We start from the raw sequence: 18,141 nt of genomic DNA, 5'->3' as shown, positions 1-18,141 counted from the left end.
TGCTTGGGTACTACAGCAGAAGACCTTTCTTTCAACTTTGGATACATCTAATAAATTCAGGCTGGATAATACTGGCCCAAGTCAAGAACAGGCAGAAACTTGGCTGCTGGACAGGAATCCAGAGTGTCTTTATTTTCAAAATGTTGTATCATTTTTCTCAAGGTAATTAAAGGTAAATTGTGGGACAGTACATACTACCCTAGATACAGTGCGACAGCACAAGCATAAGAGTATTCTAGCAGAAGTTAAGCTCGTGCTGGTATCCTATTGCTATAAATAACTTATTCACTTTTCCAGCAATTTTCAATACAAAAAAATATACATACACCGACAGAGTTTGGAACAACACGATTCGCTTTGACAGTAATTCCTGAGGGAGTAAACAGGCAGCCACCTGCTCCACACAATGCCACCCTGCTAGCTCCACCTTGGCTGGAGGGCTGCACTGCTTCTCTTCTGTCAGACATAGGTCTTCTTTTATCCATGAGGTTGGAGTTTAATAGCTCAGATCTAATTTTTACTCTGCAGGTAACATACACTCACACTCAGGCTGAGGTTCAGCAATTCTTACTCACTAACCATCAGCACATCTCTTCGCAGCCTCTCCTCCTTCAGTGCTTTGTGCTCTGATGACTGAGCGATATTCTCCGCATCAACCTTAGAGAATCTCAGTTTTGTTTCTGTCTACTCCCTCCTCCGAGCAGCTGCTTAAGGCTGCTGCGCTGGATGTCAAGGCAATGTATCCTCATCTTCCCTGCTGCCTCTTCCTAGCAGGCATAAAACCTGAAAAAAACTTGGCAGATAATATTTGCATTTCCACTAGGCTTCTGGGCAATCAGATTTTTGCCAGACTGATTAATCTATCATCTGACCTTTTTTCTAATAATTTTTTTCTACCTATTTTTAAATATGAATCAGGCCATTTCCCCTCCTTGAGCCTATGTTTACTTGAAGCTAATGACATGCTTTTCAGGATTATCAGGTTAAACCAATGAGCAAACAAGACTTCCTTCAGCTGCAGGACCACTGCAGAAATGACCCTGTAATTTAATACAAAATAATATAGATCATTGTTACATTTTAAAATTTGGCTGATGTCTCATTTTCGCACACTCTGTGATAGGTTTGCATCTACTTCAGCGAAGACATGTGTCTCTGTTGAGCACAATCATACCATGCAAGAGTGGATATTAAGGCAAGTGGAGTTTCCCACACCGCGCAGAACCAACTCTGCAGGACTCCTGTTTCTGCCAATTCCCTCTCTCCAATGAGCCAGGGTCACCTCTGCAATGGCACGGATGGAGTTTATGAGCAACACTGCCAAAATGATTCCTTAGGAGGCAGCCATGCTCCTCCTTGTGGTGTTCCAGTACCTGCTACCTGCCTGCAGCACACAGGGGCTTGCAGCAGATCAGCTTCACTCACATCTTCTTTACAGCAGCAAACTTTTGGGGGCCAGAGATGTGTGAAGAAAGGTTTGCCTGAGACTTTTGTGGGGACCCAGTGCTATAAGGAACCTTCCTCAACTACCCACCTAACAGGGGACAGGGAGAAAAACCGAAACGGGCAACTAAAAAAAAAAATGAGATTGTTCAATTTTTAGAAAAGGCCATCTTCACTGAAATATAGCTATTACAGAATTTCAATTATCTTTGATAGTTAATGATAGTAGCAGAATGGTAGCTCACACTGATAGCATTTCATTTCTTTGATTTTAAAGGGCTAACTTTCTTCTTAAATATAAGTGATAAACATAGTGGAAAAAAGTCTTAGGCAGCACAAGTTATCTTTCTACTTGTTTTTTTCCTTACACCTTATTTTGCAAATTTGGCCACAGAAGTGATCTTCAGTCTGCCAAGCACAGACAGCATTTAATTAACCTGTACAGATGCTTAAACATTTTTGTGGCTTCTATCTGCTTCCTTATGGATGAAAAATTCATAAACGGTTATCTTAGCTAGTGTAGTTCCTACAATTAAAATTACATGGTAAAACTCCAGGGATTAATATTATAGGAAGAATACATACAAGGGAAACTGTAGGATGCAAACAGCTTAGCAGCTAAGCATACTAGCAAGAAATACATTATGTATTTCTTAACCTTTCCAATGTGCTACAACCTCTTACAGGCAAAAAAAGTGTAAGTTAGCCACATGAAACTGTATATACATACACCTCCTTCTATGTAATTTCCTGCCATAGACTAGGGGAATGGATTCACTAAATGGCCTCTAAGTCCCTTCTAACCTTGCTTTCTATTATTCTAACAATGCTTGTAAGCAGTATCCTTTTCTATTTCTTGGAAAAACCTGAAATGGAATAAAATTATGCCTTCCTGGCATTAGCAACCTGATAGTTTATGAATTAGCCGTTTCTGATTATGAATCAACTATGAAGTGTATCTTCAATAGCATATTTTCTAAATACAATCAAAGGCTATTTTCAAATACACTTCATAAGCTAACCAGAAGAAAAATCCTTCTTAGCTTCTGAACTTAAAATTTCAGACTTGAGTAAGCTGATGCTATTTGTATATATTTAACTTGAGACATACAGTCATAAGATTACATCAGTGCAATTAAAGCACTATACAATAGTAGCAGTATGATACAATTCACTTCTTGTTGCATTAACTTGCCCCCCCTGGAAACACAGAGCTCTGGAAGGCAAATCCGAAGAGAGCATTCTGAACCGGGAATCTTTGAGTTACCTTAGAAGAGGAATAACTCACCATACAAACAGATCTTATTTTGCCAACAAGGCCAGTCAAGCTGGAAAATACGCAAACCAATCCTTCCAAAGTCATCTGTGATCCATACCCAGTGAGCTGGCTCAAGGCCAGGGGCCAGACTGTGCTACGTTTCTTTGAGGCAATACACAGAAGGTAGAGCTACAAGGGGGATGGCAGAGTGTGAAAGGATGAGGGAGAGAGAATGACTCTTCATCCTATATTTGTCCAGATTCTGGGCTGCCTCAGGGTAAAGTCCGTAGAAAGATCTGCTGCAGTGTATGGCAGCTTCTTCACGGCTGTCCGCAAGCTGTTGTGCAGTCCCGAGCCGCAAGAGTGCACTGTTCTAACCTTATCCTTGGCTAACGAGAGGGAACAAGGCTGCATATGCATGCTACTCCTTCACAGGGTGAACTGAATCCTTACTTTGTCCTCTGTATACACCTGGAAAGGCCATAGCTGTCCCAGGATTAGGCATCTTCTCTTGTTGATCACAGTCTGTGATCATCTTAAATAAAACAATTCACCAAAGCAGCTGTTTCATGGGAACTGATATCAAACCAAGCACAGGTTAGGAAAGAAAGGTACCTGAGACGAGGAGACATTATTAGCTGACTATGCAGTAACATGTGCTTAGCTATGCCTAGCTATGTCTGAAGTTAACAATTAGAAAACATTTCTCAACTCTGTGTTACTTTACTTTTATTCAGTAAACACCATCTTTCACTTATTTATGGATATAACTTTCATTGATTCTAGGGAAGAAATGTCTCTGTAAGGAAGAACAGACCCAAACTGCAAAAATGTTTGCCTTGACACATTACTTAAAGACATTTTATGCAGGAAGAATGTGACCTACCTTTTTATTCTGATTCACATTTACCAAACTGCAACTTCAAAATGCCTTTGCCATGAAGTTGAAGGATTTGGTTGTATTCTTTGGGCATTGCATGGAAACCTGGTTTAGGCAGCTGGTTGTCATAATAGTGGTGGCTAATTGGCATCTTCTCTGCGGATTTTGAGAAAGGCCAGAAGCCATATAGCTTCACATTCTCACACAGCTCAACAGCAGCACTAGTGATCATAAAACCAGATGACAATCGGTAGGCTTTCACACCCTTAGTTCTCCAGAACTGGGCAAGACTTTTCAGGTAAGTGGGGTGGAAAAATATTGCCCTTTGTGTTGCTTTGAACTCTTGAAGAGTTTGATATACTTTAAAAGAAGTAGCTGTGTTGCTTCTGAAGGAAAATGCTGGCAATAAAAGGAAAGCATCTCCATAGACTGCAATGTTCTCCAGAAATTCTGTCTTCTTTTCATTTAGTTTGTTGTATCTGGCAAATATAACATTTTAGGAAAAGAGTGAAAAAAATGTACTATTGCCAGAAATATACTACAGACCAAAACAGCATGACCATGCATTCATATAATTTGTGAACTTGGCTCAACTGCACCAGTTCAGCCTGTCTACATTGCAAATGTATATCAACCTGTTACATGTTGTCATATTTCCATATTATGAAAATCTGACTCTACTATATAATAACAGCACACCTTATAGTATTGATTTGGTAACACAGGAGGTACTAGAGGAAATCAGATCCACTGCTAATGAGACCAGGACCTGTTTTCAGAGAGGATCAACTCAAGAAGTTTCACAGAATGCAAAAAAAATCATATTCATACTTTCTCTGTTTAAAAATACATGCACTATGGTATGTATTGTATGTGTTTTTGAAAACTGTTTCTTACATGAATATGTATATGATATGGAAATAGGAGTACTCACTCCTGCATCTGAGCAGTCTTGGAGAGTAAAAGATCAGCATGTGTTCAAGTTTTGCAGGATCTTAGCTGTTTTTGATAGACTTTTTAAATAGCTGCAAATCTTGACATGCGTATTTATCTCCCTTGACTTCAAAGGGAACCTGCGGATACCTCCCAAGACTTAGAGGTCTGACTTCACAAAGACAATGAATCCTACTCTCAGATATTTCAGTTCCCCAGCAGTTAACAGAAAGACTCAGTTCTCTCTATTGGATAATTCAGTGATCCCAAATATTGACTAGTGAATTTTCCAGAGCTATCCCAGAAGCAATTCAAGTCACAAGGGTGTCACTCAACTCATGTCCTCTATAGACCCTAGGTGTCTGAATCACCTGAACGTACGCTGCTTACACCCACTTTGGGATTCAAAGAATGAGTCCTTTTTTTATAGCTAGTTGTCTATCTGAGCAGGGTGTTTTCACCTTTCTTTTAAGGGCTATCAGAGCCTACTTTTCACAAAGTAGCCCAATGGTTACAGCAGCAACTGGAAGACCTGGTTTCATCTCTTTTTGCAGCTTGAGCAGATTCAAACCCTCTTCTCAGGCAGCATTCAGTTCAAGATAGAGGACAGCAACCACTGCCATTTCCATTCAAAACCCTCACTGATGGAGGAGTTACCAGTTGCCTCTTGCACAACTGAACTCATGCAAGGAGTGAAAGATATGGGTCCATCTCCCTTCTCAGTCTGAAGGGGTTTAAACTTACAGCTTCTGCTTCCCAGAGAAGTGCGATTACCTCTAGACTCCGAAACAGACTGAATGCGATCCTCTCAGACCCTCCTGTTGAGCCTGGGCCCCTGTACATGCAAGCTACATAGCCAAAGGAAGCACAGGCCTGAGGCCATGGCAAGGGAGGGTGACTGAGGGGTGAACTTCTGGCCTCTACTCCCAGAATTACCTCTACATCTATCAGTGTAAAATGCACAAAGAGTCTTCTGAGCAAAATTCAGACCTCTGCTCTCCCTTCTTAGCTAGAAGCCTGAAGGACTCAGCCTAACTTGGCTTTTCCTTCTAGCTTTGTTACTTTTAGGGGCAGTTTAGACCAACTCCATTAGGACACAAAAGAACTGCACCTCCTCAAGAGCGTTCATCTGCATTGTATGCCCTGTCAGACATGGTTCAAAAGCTGATATAACCTTAACAATAGCATTATCAGACTAAGCCAGAATTAGAAATTAAAGTGATTAAAATCAGAAAACGGTCTTTTGAGAAAGCAAACAAACAAACTCAGCTCTGTTAAATGGCGCCAAGTCACTTCCCCCTCCTCCTTCAAAAGCATTTACAGTTTCCTCTGAATGTTTAAATAATTAAAATATTCAAATTCCAAACTTCTTACACAATCTCATTTCATCCTCACACAGGCTTAGCTCCTACTTTCTTCAGTGTAACTCCTACCAATGCCAGTGTAGCATAATTTGGCTTAGAAGTAAGTGTAGGTGTGACAGGACACCACAATCAAACCCAGAGAAATCATGCATCAGTTCAGTAGTCACCAATGAAGCTGAGTCACTGGACCAAGTTTTCCTTTCTCATTTTCTTGTGCAGCCCCACTAAGGTCAATGAGCTAATTCTATTTTGGGGAGAGGCAACAATTCATCTCCATTTAAGTCAAAAAGGGCTGGGTAAGCATCAAAGCAGTCAGTACTCACTGCAAAAATTCAAGCGCTCTCCTTGAATCAATGACAAACACCTGTTAGTCATTTCTGTGCTTACTGTACTGTTTCCTTCTTGCTTTTGAACTAAAAGAACTTTGCCTGATGTTGTCTATTTGACAAATACAGATACAACAGACAATAACATGCAGTTCGGTCAATAAGGAGTAAATAACCTGCCACAGCAGTCCTTTTCATAGATAAGCTGCAGCTCCAGACTGCTGAAGATGCCAGATTAGTCAGCTTGGCCTTAGTAGATTTTCTTTTCATCAAGGAGTTGAAAAGAAAACTTTGCTGAGAAAAAAGTGGGTGAGCAGCTTTGGTTTGGACTGAGAAAATGAATTACAGAAATCGGGCCTCCATTCAGGACATATTCTTTTTCAGAACACTAATTAAGAACTTGTGTTTACAGTCCTGCTGATAGATTTGGACACACATTTCCAAGCTTTCCTGATTTATGACTATAATTCCCTTTTTTTTTTTTTTTGTCAGAGTTGTGGGGATTTTGTGGGGGGAAGAGGCCTGGACTTGCAGTGATCAATTTTATTCTTTCATAAAGTGTGAATGGGTGCCAGCAGAGGCACCAGCTAATTTGGGTATTGTTGCCTCCTTTCTGTTACAAAAAGGCCAGGTGTAATAGATTTCCATTTAGACTTGTACACCTTTTACATGGGAACTAAGCTCCATTAATGAAGTAATCTGTCTACACCACTCTGTGCTGGTATCCCAAAGGATTTTTAACAAACTCTAAATCATGATACAATATTGCACAGAAAAAGAAATGCAGGACTACTCACTTCTGAGCTATGATACTTGGATTAACAGTCACAAGGTTTGTTTTATTGCCAACATCTTTGCTAATGCTTCCCGTGGTTGGAGGGAGGTTACACCTGAAATTGAGAAACACTTACTTAAATAGAAGCCCACCGGAAATGCCTTGCAGTTATTATTTGCGAATTCTTCTCTTGTGGAATGATATTTTCATGTCAGCTCCCAGAGATCTCTAAGCACTTTACAAGTATTAAATAAGGCTTATAGCACTTCTGGTAAAAATACTTTATCTACTGTACAGATGGTTAAAATACAGCACAGAGAGCTCATTTTCATAAATGAGCTCTCTCAAATCAGATGCAAAGCTAAAATCTCATAAGGAGCCCATCTATGAATTCTCTATGTTATCTGCTAGAAAATATTGCCCCTCTTGCCTAAACAACGCATTTTCCAGAAAGTCTTCTATTATTTTCTGTTTAAAAACAGTATGATTGACACTAGTCCCTCAGCTGGCAGAACAAGGCTGACGGCTGTTTCACGAGGCAACGTAAGTTACCCAATTAGGGAAATAGCAGCTTGGTATAAGGTAAAGTAGGTACTTTTTTTTAAAGTGAGTCACTTACTTAGATTTAGCATCCTAGTATGCAGATTCCTCATTTTTATTAAGGTCAGTTATCTAATTGGAAAGACTTTTTGTAATTTGGAAAGACCAAATATTAGTCAAAAAAAGGAAAAGAGACAAAATCCTGAAGACTGTGTCGTTGGACATCACTGCGAAAAGAATCTTCACTTGGTTACTCTGTTCTGCAGAAACTAGATTCTGAGAGGTGCATGCTGAGAGAGGTGGGCTGAACCACTCTCTGAATATGCCTATTTTTCTCCACAGTCCATAGGGGAAGCTGAAACAACCGCTTAAACGAGAAGCCTAATTTTTAGATGGCTAACGGAAGGTGCCAACAGTAACTGCATTGCTGAGCCAACCTAAAGGTAAGTAAACCCTTTGGTAACCCACAGGTAAATGTACATATATGACATCTAACATCAGTCTTTCATTTTTTTAATTTCAGGGTTTTTTTTAATCTCGTCCTCTAAGCCAAGAAAATGGATGTTTTTAGACAGATGTTAAGTGAACAGAAAATTGACTTTCTCAGATAATCAAGTTCTACATCCATGGCAAGGTATCTTTGCAGTCGTAGGTTATACCTCCTCCCATATATTCCTGTCTCTGCTTAGGAATCAAAGTTTTGAAATCTATGAAGTAGAAAGAGTACCTACCCTCAGAGAGGCAGAAATGAGGAACTATGTCAAAATCTTTTCTCATTGGTACAAACTGGCGCTGGCATGCTTCCAAGTCTGCCAAGCTTTTAAAATCACTCAACACTCTTCAGTTAAGATCAAGCAGCTCTTACCTAAACACAAAGTCAGAACGATCGATTTCAGCCCCACAGCTGGAATTTTTCAGAATGCCTCCATTTCCAACCACTGCACAGTTCTTGAAGGGATAGACTGAAAGAGGAGAGGACTGCAAACAAATAAAAAGACACATCCAATGTTTTATAACTTTTTCAATTGTTTCTTTTTTTTTCTTTTGTACTTCTAGTGGCAAGGAACACAAAGCATGATTTGTGCAATCCCTTTGCGCTTGCAGGTTTAATCCAGTACATCCCAGTGAAAGCATCCACCATTGAGCAGACAGGGTTGCCAGGCCTGGGTAGGCAAGAGCCAAAAATAGTCACCAGCAGATTGAGAACAGCTAGCTCTGTCCTCAGCACTTTGAGGGAATAACATTGGACTGTTAAATTGGATGAATACCTTTTAAGGTTGCTTAACACAAAAATGATTTTGTAGCAGACTGAATTCTCACAGGACTTAGGGACTAACTCTTCCTGAGGATAGTTTAAATTCATCCATTTTACTCTGCATTGTAACAGACTGCGAGTTGTCACATAGTCATTGACTGTATCAGTGGTTAGAAGGTAACTTCGTAAATGATTCTTAATTTGTGATCATTCAATTATATTATAGGTAAAATAATGACTTTAGGGAAACCTGCAAGATGCTGCAATGGACAGTCATGTGTCCTAGCTTAAATTCATAAGAGAATTTCACTGAGAGCTGAAGCAGTTACCATTTCTGGCTGTTCACCCTCTCTACTACTACTCTTTTTAGAGGTTACTGTCCTGCAGTAGAGGAGCTGAATGAGAGCTAAGTGCATCCACTTGTGAACCAGCAGAGATCACAGCCTGGCATATTAATGTAAACTGCTGGCTATTTCAGTTTACATTAATATAGCTGGCTGTTATCCAAGGGTCTCAGAAACAGACACACTTCTCATTCAGTCTCTCCCGCTGTGGGAGCACTGACATTCAACACTTCAAGTGCAGAAACTAAACCCACTTGTAAAATTGAAACAAAACTTTCTTACATATAGCTGTCTCTTTCCTGCTTCTCCCATCAGCTTGCCCAAAGAGAAACAGGAAGGGGCACTATCATTACGGACAAGGAAAAAAGTGTGCGTAAAGTGGCAAACACCACTTTGCCTGGCAATGTATCTCAAGACAAAACGATAAAATGTTTTTTTTTTTCAATTCTGGAAAGACAGTTTGTTTTATTATTACATGAGAATACACAGACCAGAAAACTCCAGCTAGCTTAAGAAATACACATGCTCTATTATTAATCCGAAACATTTATTATACTGCAATTATAGTAAGAGGCAAAGATATAGTTCCTACCATAGGGAGCATCCTAAAAATGTCCTCCGTGATGAGGATGGTCTTTTTATTGTCCACCTCATAACTCATGTTACTTCCCAGCGGGGTGTTGTTTTGAGAAGCAATAAAATTGTGTACTGCATCACAGCAGGATGCTAATTCTGACCTGCAAAACAAACAAATAAACAAAGAAAATCCACTCAAGGACAGGTAAATGAGTAAAAAAGAGGTGGTAGAGAACTAGGAGAATGAAAATCAGTTCTAATTAACTAAGTACCAAAAGGCTGCGTGAACCCTCTATAATTTTGTTTGCTTTGACTTGCTTTGTAGAGCAAGCCCATCTTAACAAAAAAGCTCATAAAATAAGCAGTCCAAGAACTCCTTCTCTTACCCTATTTTTCTCTCTTCCCTTTCCATCCAGAAAAAGTCAGAATCAGTTTTATCCTTATCTTGCCCATAATCAGTCTTATCCTTATTATCAACTGTTAAGATTAAGATTATCATTAGAAACACTGAGAGTCTTCAGCTAAAACCAACGTTAGGCTTTGTATAGACAACATGATTCAGTCCCCAAAAAATTAACAAACAGATTTCAATTAACACAGAATAAGTGACTGTAAGAAACCAAAAGGCTGAAGAAAGAAAGAACCAAGACATAAGGAATGGATGATGGGAAATACTGGCTATAGAGTTTAGCTTACCGAACAGGTAGATGGCTTAATTAATAATTCATAATAATTCATTTCTGCAAATGTTCAGTTTTGCTGCGCACAATATCACAGATTCTGAGTAAATTATAGGACAACTTGCAAAAGAAGACAGATACCCCCTCTGTGGCAAGGAGATAGCCTAGCAGCTACCCACAATACCCAGTGGAAGTGCCTAAAGAGATAGAGGGCAAGGAGTTCCTTCCTTTAAAGATTATGTAGGAGTAAAGTTATGTTACCTTCAAGCTTTATGTAAATATTATGTATGTAAATATCCTAGATTATTAAGAAAGAGTGAAATAAAAGGAAAAGCACCATGAGCCCTCTTTGAAATCAGAGCTGAAGGCCTACACTGCATTTTGCTTTAGGGAACGATGTTCTCTCTGCTACCACTGGATCCAATTTTCAAACTGTGAGGCTAAAACATTCATGGCCACTGGTTATTTATCACCTGACAGGACATACCTGTCTCATTAGATGAGACATTAAAAGAAACACTAAACATTTGGAGAAGAAAATTCATTGATCACAGAGTTGCCTGGAATTTTGAAAAAGATAACAGAGCAGGGAATAGATAATTTTTCCTTTCCTAACTCAGAAGGAATAATTTACAGGAACAGCCAGAGGAAAAGAAAAGCTTTATTTCAGACTTTTTTAGTGAGAAAGGTAAAAGAAAGCATTGGAATAAGTTAAACAATACAAGCTAAATTCCACCTGAAAGTAAGATGACTTTAAGAGGGTAAGACACAGGTAAGAACTTCATCAGCAATTTACATTGAGCTACTATTCCACTAAAGGAATGTTTTGTTTCTGGTGGAGATGATGCATGTTCTAGCACATGGAAGAATCCAAACGATGACGTTTTCTGGAAGACAGGGAAGATAATGAACAGGTCTGTGAGGATTCCAAACCTGACTTTTCTTTCGCGCATCATACTACATGTACAAATAACGGCCAAAATGGGGGAAAAATGTTCAGTAGGCAGTTCGTTAGATTCACGCACAAAAGACCAAAAGAAAGAGTACCATTTGAATTGTCAGATGGCTTTCTGGTACATACTGTTTCGAATACTGAGCTAAGGAACTCCTCAAGGACCCTCAGACAAAGTTTCCAGATATGTGAGGAATACTGGGAATGAGTGAGTTCTGGGATGGCATAGATTTTACATGATCTTACTAGGAAAATTATCAGGAAATGATAGCGGAAAATATTACTCATGAGAGAGTAAGCAGCATGGTTTAGTTTGTCCAAGCCATATTCCACTCCAGTCCCTGTACACGATTCCCATTGCTTGGCGCTCAGCCATAAGGGGTGCCTGGACAATAGGAAACACTAGGTACACAGGTGGGGATGGAACTGAGACTACTCTCACGTGGGTCAGGAGGTACCTAAATGATGAAAATAATTGCTCTAGGCATATATTATCCTATTTTAAATATATGGAAAAATACAGATCAAGCAATGAGGCAGGAAATTCCAATGAGTAAGTCTGGGAAGGCACTGGATGGTCTTGAATCATTCTTGACTAGAGTCCACTTGCTCTTCTGGATAACTTTTTGGTTTAACCAGTTCTTTTTAACTTTAATGATGTGCTGCAGCTACGGAAGTAAGAGAATTCAAAAATCTCTATCAGGGCCCTACCCGGAGGGTATTAACAGCCAGCCTCCCCCACCCCACTCAGCTGCAGCCTCCCTTTCAGTCCTGCACGGGGCCATCAGTCCCTGCCCCACGATGCAGCAGCGGTGCCTGGCTCCAAACCTGCCATGACCCTGCCTCTGGCTAGCCACGGGTCCCACTGACCCCTTCCCCAGCCCGGACCCATGGGCAACCGCCCAGCCCAGCCTCAGCCCATCCCCGTCCCTGTGGCAGTGCCCAATGCCCAGGGCTGGGGCTGTCCCTGATGCCCGGCTCCCTCGTGGGCAGAGGGGCGGTGGCTGCTGGCCAGATCACCGCAGGTGGATCCCAGCTCCCTTCCCGTAGGGAGCAGCCACCCCTTGATGCTCCCTGACAATCACATACAGACTACGAATCACAAAAATCGTAATTCTGAAATCCCTGATTTTTTTTTCCAAGTCAAACCAAGCAGGCCTAAATATTATCTGTAACAACTTCAGGACATGCAGAGTAGAAAGGAATAACCCCAGAATATCCCTGCCCAGTTTTCATAAAACGGAAGTGTCTGATAGCTACCAAAATCTGAAAAAGCAAACTGATGATAGATAGCATTAATTAATACAGATGATGCATTCTTTCTTTTTATTACTCGCTCCACGGGAATGAGTGCTTCAATAAAAGCAGAAACAGATTGAAGAAAAACAGATATCAGAATTCATAGGGAAGTAATAATTTTAAATATTATAATGGATCTGCTGAGGCAGTAAAATAAAGGCAGGCTAATTCAGAAACACAGTAAGGACAAGGAAATACATATTGATTAATGATATATATTCTTATGTTATCTAATAACATATGTGCTAAAGGCTTAGACATGCCAACAGCAACTTCTTACTTGCATCAAAGCATGACACAGAACTCCTCGGTGCCCAAGTATCGATGTACAAAGCTCTAGCTGCAATGTGTATAACCTGCAGACCGCAAAACCCACTGGAAAAATATTCAGCAATCTGTTCATGTAAGCTGTGACACAAGGTACCTCTACAATTGACAGCAAGCGATGAGAAATGGTTAGAGACTGGGTGGTTCAAGTAATTATTGCCACAATCATCATCTCTAGTGTTAATCTCATACGTGACCTCTATCACGAGGTAATGACACCCGAAAGAGCACACGCTTCATAAGCCTGAGACATGTACTGTAAAAATGGATTTTTTTTAACAAGTATGATATGTAAAGTGTTGCAAAGCCAAGACAGTATTTTAATTTGTGTATTATTCCATCTGGCAAGAGAGAAACCAGTAAAAGCTACAATACAAAACACTTCCTAACCAGATGGTGAGATAAGAGACAAGCGTCAGAATCATAACAGCATCAAACGGTACTACCTTAAAGTCAAACTCTGAATGTCCTTTGAAAGGATGGAAAGTGATCCACGTTGCCTGTGGAGTTCTGCCCAGGAGAAAATGTTGAGATATAGGGCAGCTCTTGGAAGATGAGATGTTGCTAAATAGGCTAAGCATACAGCTCCGATAAGTGTAAGAACATTGAAATGTTTTATGGTGAGAAGGTTTAAGTTCGCATCATTAACAGAGCTGCTAAACATCTGGGTTGCTCTAGAACAAAGCATTTTTAAGATCCAGCCACACCATTAGAAGTCTAGTGTGAAGGAAGGCGGAGTGAAAGGACCTAACATTTGGAGGACCCAAGGTTGAGCAAGTACCTCCTTTAGGCTGCAGGCTGGCATTGCCAATTTCTTATCTGGGGAGGCGTGCCTTCCTGCAGCATTTCTCCTGCAAGCAGCTGGAAGTGGACTGAGACTTCAGAGCTCTTTTTAAATTCTAGGAATAACATCAACCAGATATTTCTTGTACCAAGACAAGCAAAAGGGAGCTGACTGCATTATCTGGAAGTTTCACTTGTAACAAATAAGGAACAAAATCAGTGTAACAAGATTATTCCATTTGGACTGCTCATATGTACTTTATAAAACTGAATGAGTACAGTCATGATAATCCTAATCAATAAATTAACTGTAGCAGTATACTCCTTTTGCCCAAGAAGCTTTATTCATATTAAAGACAACAGATAGTTATTGTTGCACTGGAGAAGGTATTTTGTTGACTAGCAGATGCTTTTGCTGAATTTCTTCCTTCTTGGAACAACTACCATGGCCCCAGCTCTCTGCTGAGACCAGCTAGGATGGAACTCGGAGGACCCATGGCATCCAAACAATTTCTTCAGGTTTGCAGGTGCTGAGAACCTAAGAAAATCCTGTTTTCTCAAGAAGGTCGTCCAAACATTGAGACAACCAAAAGCAATAATGATGTTTTCAGATATTGGACTGGTTGTATAGATTGACCCTTGGGCAGTAACACAGAACTGCTGCCTTGAACGTACCTGTTTTCAAAACCCTTTGCACAATGCAAAACCTTTACATGAAAAATCTACACTAGTTCAGTGGAAGTCAGCTGTGTAAGTATCTGCAGGATCTAAATACGCTGATGTAGTTTCTCTGAAGTTTCTGTAGCAGCTGTGTAGCCATGAAGCTATTATATCCCTCCTGGCAGCAAAGTTAATTAGCTCATCTTGGTTCCACACCAGTATAGATACATATCTTTCGGTCGGTTCAGAGCTTGGGCACAGCCTGCTCACACCTGCTGACAAGACACAATGTACACACATCTTGAGGAGAGTGCAGACCTCTCAGCACCTTCCTTCCAACAACTGAACGTGAACCGCCCATAAGGGTTAAAGCAGTCAGTGGTTAGCCAAGGGCTAGCAGAGCTCCTTGGTTGGTCCAAAAGCCAGTGCAGTCTTTATCCCAAGTGGGATGTGAAGAATCTATAATATTTAATAGGGGTGACATTCGTCTTTATGCAAAGAGCTTCCGCAGAGTTTAGACTCCTGACTCCTTCACATTACTAATAAAGGCAGCAAGAGGACCTTTGCTTCATCCTCCTGCAGTAAGTAGGACAGTTGTCATTCAGATTACCTTCTTTCATCAAAGACGATGCCTAGCTAAAGCCATTTTGTTCTGTAACTTGTCAATATTTTATGCAAATAAATACTTGGGTGTGAAAAGGCACTTGCTTCTGCACTAAAATTTTACACAGCCTCATATTTCGTGACACAGAAAACAATATAGCACCGGAATTTTGTCTGTTCCAGTCTAGAATTGGATCACTAGGCCAACATAATTAACCTGGTTCTCAAGGGGCAGCATTTTCTGCACTTACTTATTTTCTAAATATCTCATAATTTTAAAATAAAAGACCAGTTGCCTTATTCATTTTTAAAAGGCTGCTTTTAATAGATTGTATACTTTTAAAAATCATAAAGAGAATACAAAACCAGGGGGACCAGAGCCAGCAGAACATGACATAACTCTGTGAACTTAATAGGACTGCTGTTGTGCAGACTACACTTTAGTGTGTGACACAAGCGTCTGTAGAGCTGGGGCCAGAGGACATTTTTCATTGCTGAGGACAGAAGTGTGAAATATTTCCCTGTGAATATACATCGGACTAAACTGAGGTGGAAAGAAGGGAAAAGTGGATAGGGATAGACGCTGCAGAAGCACTACAGTATGCAAAATTGTTCTAAAGAGTATTTGTTCTAAGGCCACTGCGGGAAGGGCAAGAAGAAAGCATTTTCATCTGCGCTAAAGAAAGTTAAGGTCCAGTCTTAAGAAGCACATTGAAAAGGTTGCCTAGGGAAGCTGCAGAATTTCATTGACCGGAGAGTTTTATTAGACATTTAGCCAAACATCTTTCAGGAATGGCCTAGATGATACACTTAAGTCTGTCTAAGAAAGATGGACTTCACAGCAAGTCCAGAGACTACTAGATAGTCTTGAGATCCCGTCTATCCCTGTATTTCTACAAACTATAAATTCTCTTCAGTTCACCTTTTATAAAGGTCTGTAGTAAGCAACAAACAAGTGAATGTTTGTTGCAGAAGCATATCATAATATTCCTGTTATAAAGCATTTGCACATCATCCACACCAGCAGTGCTTGCACAGTCAGATCCCTTTGCAGATCTCTGGTTACCAAACAGTGAATTGAAACATCATACAAAATAGGTAACCAAACACAAAGTAAGAATAGCAAATATTCAAAACTGTAACTATTGTAATCAGTTTAAGTGACAGCCATATGCTTAGTGTGTCTGGTAACAGTCTGCAGTATCATTTGAATAAAAGGCAAAGTATACCAAGTGACAAATGTCTGGCTTACTAATGATCAGAGAAAGTCTGTGTTTGTCTAATAACTTGTTTTAATAGTTTACCTAGCTTGGGTATTTGTATTTGTACTGTACATGTGAAGACAACAAAGGTTTTGAGGTTGCCTATTATTACAGAGATTATTATGACAGTTCAGAGTACAACCCATGAAAAAGTCCACTACATAACACCAAAATTTAAAGGGTGCATCTACAAATAGTAAGACTACTTTTAATTTATGTCCACTCTGTAATGTTTTTAAGTGAGCAAGGAATTATCTTACCGTACTGCACTGGGGCTCTAGACAATGTTATTGGTTTCTCCAGGTTTTTTGTCAAGCCCAGTCAATACTGGGAAATCAATGCTTTCTAACAGTGCAATGTTATGACATATTCCAATCTTTGAGAAAAGAGTACTTAATTCTCATGCCTGAAACAGCATCTGTTGAAGAATCGGTGCTGTGCTAGCAGCCCTTGAACAGTCTGTAAATGAAGTAACGTCATAAATATCTAAGACAATGACAATCCACAAGGTTGAATTGGAAACCAACGAGGCTGAATATGTAAAAAACGTAATAAAATTTTCAAACCACTTAAAATCTATCATGAAAATATAACTAGCTCAATCTGATCCAAAATTACTTTCCCATTATAGGAATTTTCCAACTTTTAGGAAAATATAAAGTCTGCAAGCAATTAAAAGATTCAGCTGTTTCTTCAAACTGTCACCAGTCATGCTCTCTCTCCTGCCAGCCTTTTTCTCTTCTGAAATGGAAGTACGTCTCTGAATATTTACTTCTGATTTTACATATGGTCTATTAAACATGCAGCAAATCTAGTCTGCAACTATTAAGTAATCTCAGTAAGCCATAATGTAATCTCAGTTCTGTGTATTTCCTTGTATGCTGAAATGGAAGACTTCAGAGAGTGCAGTGGAATTATTGATCTGTTTAGTATTAGGAAAGCTATTGATTAGATGTTGGTGTGAGCTTATGTAAGCGTATGTTGACCTTGCAGGATATTTTATTTGTATTTCAACTATGTTTTATTGAAATATTCGGATATGTTAAGCAATACTGTTATATGCGTTAAGAGTATAATATACTTCAAATTAATCCCTTCAAGGAGGAATAGGATTTTATAAGCTGCAAGAATGTTTAGCACACATTTTTCAGAAGAGGTACTGAAGTGGGAGAAGGTAATAGAGGTCAAGTGGAATAAAAAGCAGGAGGGGATATTATAGGACTATGAAAATAGATTGATCTCTTAACTATTCTTTCCCACATCACAGTTCTTTTTTTGTTTGTTTTTAAGTATCAATGTTTTCCAAAAAAAAGAAAAGAAAAGGGTGTAATATCAGCATTTTTAAAAGTGTATTTTACATCTACGTATCTCCTTTTCCCTTCATTACCAGATGCAAATAAGGTTTGTCAGGAATGCTACTTCCATAGGGAGGGAGTCCAATGCCCACAGCTCATACAGGGCTCTCACAGTACAATACCACTTCTGAAGAACTGCTATATCACTAGGCCAGGCTCCAAGCTCAGCAAGACAGCCCAGCACAACCATGCCCAGAGGCTTCTCTGAACCGAAGCACTGGCTCCACCTTTCTCCATAGCCCTCCCCCAGCCATTTTGAGGGCTGTTTTAACTATTTGCTAGCTTCCAGCAGAAACAGAAGTTTCAACTATTTGGAAAAATTGCAGAATATTTGCCACCGCAGGTCTATAGCCCAAATGAGAATAAATCAAACTTAAAAGTCTGTAAAGCAGAGAAGTGGAGGTGTAAAAAACAATTACAGCTTGCATCCAGCTGGGCTCTAATTTGTTGCACTAATGAAACATCTCTTTTAAGTTGAAAACCTTTGAAGAATGCTAATGTAATAATTAATATTCATGTTACCTAG

General features: G+C 39.7%; 1 protein-coding gene across 4 annotated transcripts in view; it reads right to left on the bottom strand.

The window, feature by feature from the left end:
- ST8SIA6 (ST8 alpha-N-acetyl-neuraminide alpha-2,8-sialyltransferase 6) overlaps positions 1–18,141 on the bottom strand; it is a 50,551-nt gene that overhangs the window by 9,500 nt on the left and 22,910 nt on the right. For all 4 annotated transcript variants that reach the window (XM_068934650.1, XM_068934648.1, XM_068934649.1 and 1 more), the window contains 4 exons: positions 9,711–9,855; positions 8,385–8,497; positions 7,002–7,094; positions 3,588–4,060 (listed from right to left, as the gene is read on the bottom strand). In XM_068934650.1, the coding sequence (XP_068790751.1) occupies positions 3,592–4,060; positions 7,002–7,094; positions 8,385–8,497; positions 9,711–9,855 (820 nt within the window). In that variant the 3' untranslated portion in view covers positions 3,588–3,591. The remainder of the gene's footprint in view (positions 1–3,587; positions 4,061–7,001; positions 7,095–8,384; positions 8,498–9,710; positions 9,856–18,141) is intronic.

The sequence above is a fragment of the Struthio camelus genome, chromosome 2 (assembly GCF_040807025.1).
Source record: "Struthio camelus isolate bStrCam1 chromosome 2, bStrCam1.hap1, whole genome shotgun sequence".
NCBI classification, from domain to species: Eukaryota; Metazoa; Chordata; class Aves; order Struthioniformes; family Struthionidae; genus Struthio; species Struthio camelus.
Note: the sequence above shows the minus strand (reverse complement) of the source record. Positions and strands in the feature narration are given on the sequence as shown.